Source organism: Tamandua tetradactyla, chromosome 14, assembly GCF_023851605.1.
Source record: "Tamandua tetradactyla isolate mTamTet1 chromosome 14, mTamTet1.pri, whole genome shotgun sequence".
Taxonomy (NCBI): Eukaryota; Metazoa; Chordata; class Mammalia; order Pilosa; family Myrmecophagidae; genus Tamandua; species Tamandua tetradactyla.
Window position 1 is genome coordinate 74,983,368 of NC_135340.1, and position 12,733 is coordinate 74,996,100.

The 12,733-nt window shown below is 44.5% G+C and overlaps 1 protein-coding gene across 3 annotated transcripts in view; it reads right to left on the reverse strand.

Moving 5' to 3' along the window:
• Nucleotides 1-12,733, reverse strand: part of MYO1E (myosin IE) — a 247,820-nt gene that overhangs the window by 21,396 nt on the left and 213,691 nt on the right. For all 3 annotated transcript variants that reach the window (XM_077128062.1, XM_077128063.1, XM_077128064.1), the window contains one exon: nt 10,636-10,837. In XM_077128062.1, coding sequence (XP_076984177.1) covers nt 10,636-10,837 — 202 coding nt within the window. The remainder of the gene's footprint in view (nt 1-10,635; nt 10,838-12,733) is intronic.

A 12,733-nucleotide genomic window follows, 5' to 3' on the forward strand; every position in this document is an offset into this window, starting at 1 on the left:
CAGCTGTAGATGTAGCCGATGTGATCATGATTCAATTCTATGAAATGTCCTCATAGCGAAAGACAGGCCAGCACTTGCCCAACCAGACAAACAGGTACAACCACCTGGCCAAGCTGACACATGAACCTGACCATGACAGTTCACCCCTTATCAACCTGCCAGCTATACTCATCACCTTAAACCATACCTAATCTCTAAATAGAAAACAATAAAAGACACATTTTGTTTTCTCTCCTAACAATATTCAACTGTCCTGCATATAATCGGAAACACATTAAATCTCTCCAGAATAGGGTGCAAGTCTTTGGGTAATATTCATTCTTAAACTTGATATCTTACAACTTAAATAGTTTAACATTAACAAAATGGCATTACAGTCCTCGTTTCTGTAACTGATCACGTGGCTGTAGTTCATATTTATCACTACCTTCTTCCACTACCCATTCCATGTTCCCTTTACCCTCAGCAAGCCCTTCAGCTGGCCATAGTTCTTTGCCTGGTGGGGTGACCCAAACCTTCATTCTTAAAGTTTCAGAGCCATTGGTAGCCCTGTCTGGATTGGGTTGCTACAGTTTTCCATGGATTTTAATCACAGGACATGGTAGTACTAAAAGACGCCCTAGGGGATCGCCTATATTCCACGAAAACTCTTCTTTACCTCCATTGTGTAGTTGCAGCCCTATTCCCCCTGATAGTCAGGGTCAATCACCCCAGCCAGTAATGTAATCCTCTTCTTGGCTTGTTGATCCAGGGGCATAAGTAGCCCAAAGTGACCAGGTGGCAGTCTTAGATTCCAGTTCAATGGAATCATTGTTGGTTCTCCTGGTAGAAGCACTCCCCCTTTTGGAACTGAAACCTGTAGACCAGCAGAGCTCAGGGTCGCAGGGACAGAAGCAAAAATTTTCCTAGTGGATCACTAGGGGTAATAGTGAGTGGTGCCACTCCCATTTCCAACCCTTGGTTCCTGGCTATGGGAGAAATAACACCATACAGCAGATGCTGATTCAGAGCATATATAGCTTCCTGGAGAACATTACCCCAGCCCTTCAAGGTATTGGCACCATAATTGAGTTTTCAAAAGGCCATTCCACCATTCTATCAATCCAGCTGCTTCTGGATGATGGGGAACATGGTAAGACCAGAGAATTCCATGAGTATGTGCCTATTCCCACACTTCATTTGCTGTGAAGTGTGTTCCTTGATCAGAAGCAATGCTGTGTGGAATACCATGACAATGGATAAGGCATTCTGTAAGCCCACTGATGGTAGTTTTGGCAGAAGCATTGCATGCAGGGAACACAAACTCATAACTAGAGTATTGTCTATTTCAGTTAGAACAAATCGCTGCCCCTTCCAATAAGGGAGTGGTCCAATGTAATCAACTTGCCACCATGTAGCCGGCTGGTCACCTCGGGGAATGGTGCCATATCAGGGGCTGAGTGTGGGTCTTTGCTGCTGGCAGATTGGGCACTCAGCAGTGGCTGTAGCCAGGTCAGCCTTGGTGAGTGAAAGTCCACGTTACTGAGCCCATGCATAACCTCCATCTTTACTTTGTTCACCATGACCACTTTGTTCATGAGCCCATTGAGCAATGACAGGAGTTGCTGGGGAAAGAGGCTGACTGGCATCCACAGAACAGGTCATCTTATCCACTTGATTATTAAAACCTTCCTCTACTGAAGTCACCCTCTGGTGGGCATTCACATGGGACACAAATATCTTCATGTTTTTAGCTCACTCAGAAAGGTCTATCCACATACCTCTTCCCCAGACTTCCTTGTCACCAATTTTCCAATTATAGTCTTTCCAAGTCCCTGACCATCCATCCAAACCATTAGCAACAGCCCATGAGTCAGTATATAAATGCACCTCTGACCAGTTCTCCTTCCAAGCAAAATGAACAATCAGGTGCTCTGCTTGAAGTTCTGCCCACTGGGAGGATTTCCTCTCACCACTGTCCTTCAAGGACACCCCTGAAAATAGTTGCAGTGCTGTAGCTGTCCACTTTCAGGTGGTACCTGCATAACGTGCTGAACCATCTGTACACCAGGCCCGAGTTTGCTCTTCCTCAATCAATTCACTGTAAGAAACTCCCCAAGAGGCTGGTCTGGGAAAGAGAAGGTAATGTGGCAGGAGTGGAGACCATGGGCATTTGGGCCACTTCCTCATGTAACTTACTTGTGCCTTCAGGACCTGCTCTGGCCCTAACTTGTATAAACCACTTCCATTTTATAATGGAGTGCTGCTGCGCACGCCCAACTTTATGGTGTGGTGGGTCAGACAATACCCAAGTCATGATAGGCAACTCAGGTCTCATGGTAACTTGGTGGCCCATGGTTAAGCGTTCAGTCTCTACTAAGGCCCAGTAGCAGGCCAAAAGCTGTTTCTCAAAAGGAGAGTAGTTATCTGCAGCAGATGGCAAGGCTTTGTTCCAAAATCCTAAGGTTCTGTTTTGATTCTCCTATAGAGGCTTGCCAAAGGCTCCAGACAGCATCTCTATTTGCCACTGACACTTTCAGCACCATTGGATCTGCCAGATCATATGGTCCAAGTGGCAGAGCAGCTTGTACAGCAGCCTGGGCCTGTGGCAGAGCCTGTTCTTGTTCAGGTCCCCACTCAAAATAAGCAGCTTTTCTGGTCGCTTGATAAATGGACTGGGGTAGCACACCCAAATGAGGACTATGTTGTTGCCAAAATCCTAAGAGACCAACTAGGCATTGTGCCTCTTTTTTGGCTGTAAGAGGGGCCAGATGCAGCAACTTATCCTTCACCTTAGAAGGGACATCTCGACATGCCCCACACCAATGGACACCCAGAAATTTCACTGTGGTAGAAAGCCCCTGTATTTTTGTTGGATTTATCTCTCATCCTCTGACTAGTCTAGAGTAGTTGCTACTTCTTGCTCACTAGGTCCAATCAACATGATATCATCAATCTAATGGACCAGTGTGATGTCTCGTGGGAGGGAAAAACGATCAAGGTCCCTGGAGACAAGATTATGACATAGGGCTGGAGGGTTGATATACCCCTGAGGTAGGACAGTGAAAGTATATTGGTGACCTTGCCAGCTGAAAGCAAACTGTTACTGGTGGTTCTTACTAACAGCTATTGAAAAAAAAGCATTTGCCAGATCAATAGCTGCATACCAGGTACCAGGGGATGTATTGATTTGCTCAAGCAATGATACCACATCTGGAACAGCAGCTGCAATTGGAGTTACCACCTGGTTGAGCTTATGATAATCCACTGTCATCCTCCAAGACCCATCTGTTTTCTGCATAGGCCAAATAGGAGGGTTGAATGGGGATGTGGTGGGAATCACCACTCCTGCATCCTTTAAGTCCTTAAGAGTGTCAGTAATCTCTGCAATCCCTCCAAGAATCTGGTATTACTTCTGATTTACTATTTTGCTAGGTAGGGACAGTTCTAGTGGCTTCCACTTGGCTTTTCCCACCATAATAGCCCTCAATGCACGAGTTAGAGAGCCAATGTGGAGATTCTGCCAGTAGCTCAGTATGTGTATTCCAATTATGCTTTCTGGAACTGGGGAAATAATTACAGAATGGGTCCGGGGCCCCAATGGACCCACTGTGAGATGGACCTGAGCTAAAATGTCATCAACCACCTGACCTCCATAAGCCCTCACTCTGACTGATGGACCAGAGTGACGTTTTGGGTCCCCTGGAATTAATGTCACTTCTGAACCAGTGTCTAATAATCCCCGAAATATTTGATCATTTCCTTTTCCCCAATGTGCAGTTACTGGTAAAAGGCCGTCGGTCTCCTTGGGGAAGGCTTGGAGGAAGATTAACAGTATAGATTTGTGGCAGTGTAGCAGGGTTCTCCCCCAAAGGGACCTGGCCTCCCCTTCATTCAAGGGGCTCTGGGTCTGTAAACCGTCTCAAGTCTGGAAATTGATTAAGGGGCCGTGACTCTGTGTTTTTGTAATCAAGTTATACTTCTGTTCACTTGATCTAGAACTCTTGTTCATACAGCTCAAAAAAGAATTTAGTAGACTGTCCATCTATTGTATTTCTAGGTACCCCATGATTTACTAGCCTATGCCACAAATCTCTGCGAATCAGATTATTCTGACTCCTGCTTTGAGTTGGCTGCCTATTATAATAGCCATGTCTACCCTGTCTTTGGCGATTAAGTGCTACACCTGGCTTCTGCCAACTCAGAATCCGGTCAACCCTATTATGTTTAAGGATTCCAGCTCAGTGACAGCAGTTCCCATAGTAATATCTGAGCCACAGAGAAGTGCAACTACAGAGCTCTTCAGGGATGATGGCGCTAGTCTCACAAATTTATTTCTCACTGTTCTGGTAAAAGGTGCATCCTCTGGACATTCCTGGGGTGTAAGAGCAGGCTTTGAATGATAAATCCACTCTAACATTCCAATCTCTCTAAGCTCCTGGATCCCCTCATCTACATTATAACAGGGCAGTTCTGGCATTTCAATCTCAGGTAATGTCAGCCACCTTTTGATCCATGTCTCAGCCAACTATCCAAACAAACTGTTAATGCCTTTTCTCACCCCTTGAGCTATAACATAAAATGCAGAATCTCAGCTTAGTGGGCCCACATCAATAAATTCAGCCTGATTCAGCCTTATATTCCTCCCACCATTATCCCACACCCTTAAAATCCATTGCCACACATATTCACCTGATTTCTGCCTATATAAATTGGAAAACTCACACAGTTCTTTTGGAGTATAACGTACCTCCTCATGTGTGATACTTTATACCTCACCTTTAGGGGCCTCTTGGGACTTTAGTCTAGTTATAGCTCTGGAAGAAATGAGGGGTGGTGAAAAGAATTAGAAGTATCTTCTAAGCCGTTTTCTTCAGGGCTTTCATTTGCAGTTTCATCTGGTAAAACAGGATTAATCACTCTAGGGCTAATCCCTTTAGGTGGAGGTTGGGTGGCCAACTCCTCAAGGCAGGCTGGAGGTGGGGCGGCTATGTCCTCAGGGTGGACTGTAACAGAGTTATCTAGAGAAGACTCAGCATGACCTAGGGTTTCAACTTCTCCACCAACATCATTATCAATCCATATGTCACCATCCCATTTTTCATGGTCTCACTCCTTTCCAATCAATGCCCTCACTTTAACAGCAGACACCATGCAAGACTGACATTTCAGTTTATATCGTAAAGTTGCTACTCTAACAATAAGATTCTGAGTCTGACTTTCAGAGATCTCAAGTCTACGGCTACAGGAAATAAGATTTTCCTTCAGGACACTCACAGAAACATCTACATCTGTCAGACAGCGCTTAAGCTTCTTATTTGAAGCCTTAAGCCCATCCCTTTCATTCATTGATGTATACAGTGCATCTAACAACAACCAGCCAACATCTCTATACTTACTATTTCCACAAAACTCCGTAAAGGTGTCAAAAACATTATCCCCCAGAGCCTGGCTTCATACAAGCGAAGCATTAGAAGAATCAAATGGTGATATTTTGACTATTTCTTTTGCCAACTCACCCCACGGATTGGCAGTGTCATTCTGATTATGGGAATCAGAGTCCTTAGTGCCTTTTAGTCCAGTCAGTTTAGAAAACCATTCATAAAAACCCATTTTTAAGATTCTGTTTCTTAAGAACCACTCCTGTATTAGTTAGGGTTCTCTAGAGAAACAGAATCAACAGGAAATATTCATAAATATAAAACTTTTAAAAGTGTCTCATGTAACCATGAGAACGTAGAGTCCAAAATCTGTAGGGCAGGCTGTGAAGTCGACGATTCCGATGGAGGGTCTGGACGAACTCCAGAGGAGAGGCTTGCCAGCCAAAGCAGGAAGAGAGCCTGTCTCTTCTGAATCCTCGTTAAAAGGCTTCCAGTGATTAGATTAAGAATCACTCATTAAAGAAGATACTCCTCTTGGCTGATTACAAATGGAATCAGCTGTGGATGTAGCTGACGTGATCATGATTTAATTCTATGAAATGTCCTCATAGCAAAAGACAGGTCAGCAGTTGTCCAACCAGACAAGCAGGTACCACCACCTGGCCAAGTTGACAAATGAACCTGACCATGATGGTGAGAAAGAGACCAGAATAGCACAGAGCAAGAAGGAGTTTTTAACTTTCATTTAAACCACTGTCCAAGTGAAGATCTAGTATCTAGTGTCTGTTAACAGGTTACCACTTGCCTCGGTTCTGCTGCTGCTCCGTGCCCACAGGCACTCTGTGGGTGTGTGGATGGGCATGGGGGTGGGGGCGGGGGTTGTCTCCTTGGCTTCCCTGTCTTGACTTCCCTAGGCTGCCCCCCACCCTCAACCCCGTTAAGCCAGCTGCACCTGAAGCTTAGCCCTTCAGAGCCCAGAGCTCTGAAGGCTAGAACAATGCAGGCTAGAACTATGAGTGCTTGAGAACAAGACCAGTGGGCCAGGGAACTCCCACCTTTCATTTCCAGTAGAATATTAAAAATTTCCTGGAAGACCAAAGCACAAGAATGTTAGTAATGACACCAACAAAAAAGAACTTTCAAGTTGCATGGTACTTTATAATTTACAAAGCTCTTACTTAATCATCAAGAAAACCCTGAGGAATGGGTTTTTAAAAACAGCATTTTATTATTATCCCTATTGTGCAGGTGAGGTCAACAAGGTATGAGAGATTAAATGAGAAGTACGAGGTAGCACAGGTGGCAGCTGTGAAACAATCCACCTGCCCAGCATGTGGCACATAGCCGGGGCTGGGCTCAGTAAATATTTGATGAATGAATTAGTGAAGTAACATACAAATGAACTGGAACTCACAGCCAGTTCTTGCAACTGCAAATCCTATACTCTCTGGACACTGCCAAGCCATCTACTGTGAACTAATCTGCAGCTCTCACAACTCCTGGGTGGATATGTCTAGGATATACCAGGGAGAGCTGGAATTAAACTTTCAAATACCACCTCTTTTTTCTGCAGATGTGACATTTATGTCTTAAAATTCCAAGAAGGAAAATAATAGCATTTTATTTCATTGGCCCTCAAAAATATGCCTTGTTCCAAAAGGTTGAATCTATAAACATTACTGGAAATATGGGAATAGATGCCAGGAATTCCTAAACTCCATGTCTGCCCAGGCCAGGATACGGCTGCTGCTCTTGTGGATTATGGGTTTAGAAATATTGCTATTGGACACTTGCTGGAAATTTTAAGCCTTTTGAAAATATGACTCTTTTAGGAAAGTCTTGACAAACAGGCAGCATTTACATTTTTCTATTGATCCCTCTTCTGCGGTGTGGCCAGAAGCCCTCCCTCTGAGGGCTTTCAATATTTTTCTGTTTCTCCAACTTCTAGTTGGATTAATTCCTGGAGTATCTTGACATTTCCCTACCAAGAAACGGACCATAGGATTGAAGAGGTCATAGAAAAGATACTTCTAGTCTGGATTTTAATGCTTCCAATAATGAACCAGAGGTAGATTATGTACATTGCAGTTATAGGAGGGAAAATAAGCATATTTAACAGGTAAACTATGTGTTCCTATGAAAGCAGAGCAAAAGTGGATGAACGAACTGTTTATATGATTCTCGCCTAACCTGTTCTCTTTCCTTGAGAATTAAGATCTTTAAGGTGAATTATGTTTGTCAAAAGTCATGCTAAGGGACTGTAAGATGACGATTCCCCTGGCACACCTTAGTTTTCTAGGACAATAATAATAATGACAACAAGGACGAGAGCTACCACGTGCATAAATACGGCAATGCAAAAGGAGAGAATCCATTTGGGAGGATAATTCAGTGAAGGCTTTTGTGCTCTCTCCAAAAAAAATCCTGATTGAAATGAACATAAACTGGCAAAGGTTTTTCCTCATTAACTTGAGGTGCTATTTAGCATTTGATTTTATCCATATTACATGATCCAAAAGAAATGATTGCTTATGCTAAATACGTCTGTAAAGAAAAACTACATTGAGACTTGGAAAATGGAAAAGATAAGACAAACCCAAGGGTGTGAAAACCCAAGGAAAGACTGGGGTAATCTTGTTTTTATAGATTGGTAAATTTAAGGTCACTATTCGGAATTGTGATATGTACAGGGCTTCTCATATTTATAGAAAAGTACAAACATATGTACACTTTAAACGTATTCCTGGTCAGGATCCCCAAATTCCTTGCTTGCTCCAATAATCTCCTGTGGAATAAAAGCAATTGCTGTTCTATAGGCAAAGAGGGGAAGCTGCAAGTTCAGGTAACCACAAGGCTCCTAAAATGCCATATCCAATGCCACACTGGAAAGAAACTAATTTAATTTTCACCTGTATTTGTTTTAGAAAATAAATACTAAGAGAAAGCTCAACCCTTTGCCAGAGTACCATTTCTTAAGCAATGTTTGTACAGCAGATATGAAGTGTAGAAAGAGGAGGCTGGCTAGGATTCCTGGAGCTACTGGACTGAGCGAGCCTAATAATAGAGTTTTACACACAGCAGACACTCAAGAAATTCTTGCTGCCTGGTAACTGGTTGTGAAAGTGTCCTCTCCCACAGCGTCACAGCCAGTCACCAAAGATAGCATCATATATGTCTGATCCTCGGGTGGAAGGTGGCAAAGGGTATGATAAAACAGGAACCATGCAGCTGAGAGCTGGAAGGGAGCAGCCTCGGTTAAGACACGATGTTCTTAAATTGCCTACTTTTGGCTGACAGATGCTCCCAGCTGGCTGGTGTGCAAGTCTGTAACTTGCAAAGCAGGCTGGAAAAATGGCTTTACTTGCCAAAACCAAAGCAAGCAGGAAGCTAGCAGAAACAGCTAAGAGATTTGGTGCACTTTGTTGACTGATTTGAATCCCCTGCCTACTTTGGGACATAAATCTGGCCCGGGAGGAGTGGCGATGAGAGCTGTTTGATTTTCGTCACATCACCCTTCCACTTCGCCTTCACGTGGAACCACCCCCGACTTTCATCAGTCAGACAGTAGGGACCTTTAGACCAGTGGTTCTCAAAATGTGGTCGCTGGATGAGCCAAATCAGCATTACATGGTAACTCGTTAGAAATACGTATTTTAGGGCTCACCCCAGACCTATGGAGTCAGACTCTAGAGAAGCACTAGTGAGCTGCGTTTTAATAAGCCGCCAGGTGATTCTGAGCACTCAAGTTTGAGAATCTCTGCCTTAGACCAAGCCCACCAGGTAAACCGTGCTCATGACAGCTGGAGGGGTATTCCCAGATCAGAAAAGGTGGAGGAGTGGAGAGAGGCAGCTACTTTATTGACAAAACCAGGATGCTTTTATATCTGTGGCCCAAACGGGGTAAAACTTATCAGGGAGAAGAGGGACATTGGGAGAGAATGTGGATGAAGTTCCTAAAAGCTCTGTGGTCTTTGGGAGGAGAACCCAAGGCAGGAAGCACATGTGACGAGGGGGCAGGGGGGTGAGTAGGTGGGAGCTCATGAGGAAAACGCTGTTGTTTCTTTTCTAACATGGCTCCATTTTATACTCGAGCCTCATTTGACAGGTCTTCATCTTTCTAGAGACATGTAGAGCATGGAAAATGGAAGAGGGCAGAAGGAAGAAGGAAGAAGAGGTGAGAGAGTGGGGTGGGGCAGGTCCATTGCCACACTAAGCCCAGGGAATCAGATAGAGCCACTAATTTCTCCCAAGGTCACTAGTAAAACCACCATGAGATATTGGTTGCAGCATCATGATCATCTTCACCATCCTCAAGCTACAAATGACTGTGTAGCTTCGTACAAGCTAAGTACCATACTAGGTATTTTACGTTTATTACTTCTAAACCTCTCAACAACACTGTAAGCTCGGTGGTATCATCAATGTACAGAAGATGCGATCAAAGCTCAGAGAAGGTAAGTAGCATGTTCAAATTAGGTACTGAAGAACAGAAATAAGATTCTTACCCAGGTCTGACTTCCCCTAAATCTAATGCTTGACAACATCCCTCTATCAACATTCTATCTGATTATTTCGATCCATCCTACACCTAAATACTTCCAGGGATAAGGTGCCCAAATGTACCTCCTAACAGAGTTCACCCACCGGTGTTGAGGTTGACTCTAGTTTTATCCTTTGTGACATGCCTAATCTCTTTTCCACGCTGCTAGCTCTCTGAATATCTGAACAAAGTTTCAGGAATTTTCACTTCCTTGGACTAAAAGTTCTAGGCTCCTTTTTACCACTCTTTATTTTCTGTTCTACAAAACAGGCAGAGAGGCTCTCATTTTAAAGCCTTGAAGATGAGTATTCATAAGAAAACATCTGTATTTCAAGAAATGCTAGGGTGTTTTGTTAATGTCACTAAAGACTCTCAGAGCTGTTATGTCTATGCAACCACAGGTACAGACATGAGGCAAAAAATCCCATTATTCCTCCACTGTGCCGGAGAGCAGAAAAGTACAAAGAGAAATCAAATCTCAGGGACGGAGGACCCTCCTAAAGTTTCCAAGATAAGCCCTCTTTGGAGATGGAAATGATTTGTGTGCTATCAGCTTGGCCAGACATTTAAAAATGCCAGCCAAGGGCCTTATCACCTGGGTTCCTGATTGCAATCTTTGGGTAGAAAACTGAATTTTAGAATCATGCATGGACAAGCCAAAGAAATCCCTGAGACTTGGTGCAACTGATGGAGACAGAGCTTCCCAGCCTCACACACACAACATGGGAATCTTACCCAGCAGCACCCTGGTCTGGGACTTTGAGGAAATCCAAGCTCTCTGGCGTCTGCGATACTCGGTCTGAACCTGTCGACTGCTGTCGAGGCAGGGGTGGGCGGGCCATGGAGGTGTACAGGCCTTTCTGAACAGACCTCTGATTTCCAGGAGCATGGGGGTGTGGCACAAACTGATTTTTTATGACTCCATTCTGATGGTATCCTAGAGAGAGGAAAAAAGGAGAAAACAAAGCTTAAATGTTCTGATCCTTTGCTAGAAGGCTCGCCAAAGTTATTCCATCTATTTGTCATATGACTTCTCCGAGCCCTAGTTTGGCATGTAAAAAACAGTAGGGCATTAGAGCTGATACACTGTGAAGATCAGAGCTAGTATAAACTGCCCAGCAGGTACCTAGAATAAAGCAGGCACTCAGCACATGCTTGTTGAATTTGATGATATAATGAACAGATGTTCTGGGTTTCATAGCCCACAGTCAAGAAGAGGTAAGCATGAAGCTAGTTGGCAGACACATTCATGGATCTAAGAAAAATTATGAGGTTCTGATTCCAAGGGCTGGCAGGCAGCTGTTTAAACAACTGATTATTCATTTCCAAGGGGGTCGGCTTTGGACATTCTCTGCAGGAGCCCAGTGTGTGAGGTGGAGAAAGCATAACACACCGGTAGGGGAAATGGATCAATCTGGATGGGTTTAAGTCTTTTAGCCAAACAATGGTTCCTTATCAAGCCCTTATTACTGATGAGTAAGAGATTATGGTGATGGGCTCTACGCTATGGGCCTTGGCAAAAAGGGGATCATCAATCTGTGCTAGGAATGAAGAACAACCTTATCTCTTCTCCTGCTGACAGGTCTGGACAAGAGCGGAGTAGGGGAACAACACTCCAAGAGGTATGCTTCAGCGCACCCTGCTATCAAGTGTCTCCCAGACAAATGAAATGAGCCTGGGTACTAGCACCATGATTCTTAGCTTACAGGGGGCATGCGGGGTCCAGCTCTGGCTCTGCCTCTAGTAACTGTGTTGACCTCGAGCAAGATATATCACGTTCCAGAGTGTTAGCTTCTTCACTCAGGAAAGCGAGGGAAGAGGCCAGAATTTATCTGGTCATTTCAGCTCTGACATGCATTTATTCCATATCTTGACATCTTTCTTACAGAGATAAGGACTTTTTCCTTGCCAAATAATGTTAAGTCTGACTTGGAGCCAGTTTTCCAAGGGTGGCGCTTTCACAAGGGTACAAAAACGGCTGCGCAGGGGGGCTTCTCGGCCAGCTGCCTCGCCTGCATTTCCTCCCACGGGGCACTCAAGCCAGACCAACACTAGACTTTGGGGTGACTAATCTCTCCCTTCATCTTCCTCCATTTCCCCGAGCCTCCAGGAGTGGGATTTAGATGCGCGTCCCCACACAGCACAGGCTAAGATCCAGTGCGCAGGCGCGGGTCTGGGCGGGGGAGGCAGGAGACCCGCCCTCACGTGAAAGGACAGCAAGGATGGCAGCTCAGAGCGGGGCGTGCTCCGAGGCAGCGTCCTGCAGGGTGGGGTCCAGAGATGGGCTTTTCCAAACACTGCCCGCGAATGACTCGTCCACCACGAGGTAAGGCACGAAACGGAGAGGCAGCATTTAGCAACTCTGACAGCAGTGTGACAGATACATTTCATAGCTGTTGAATCTAATAAGAAATCTTGGCTTGCATTTTGTATGCTTTCAAAATTCCATTCTTCTAGTAATTCATTTTTAGTAAATTGTACGAAAATATGGTTTAGGATGGACTGGATATTAAAAAAAAAACAAACAAGACAAAACCTGGGCCTTCACCACAGAGTTTGAGAAATGCTGATGTAAGGGATTCCGCGCCAATCGGCATATTTTATGAATGAAGAAACTATCACTCAGAGAGGGTGAGAGCCGTGGTCAAGGTCACACAGGAACTCTGTGGCCTGACTTGGTCTCAGCTGCACTGGCCAACCTGGCCGAGGAAAGCGAGCTTTCCATGCGGTCCCTGACAGCTAACCAGCATCCTGCAATGGGGCCAGGCTTTAGAAGCAACACAAAACGACTCTGCTTTTCTTAGGTTCCTTTGTGCTTAGTTTTTTTAAGGCT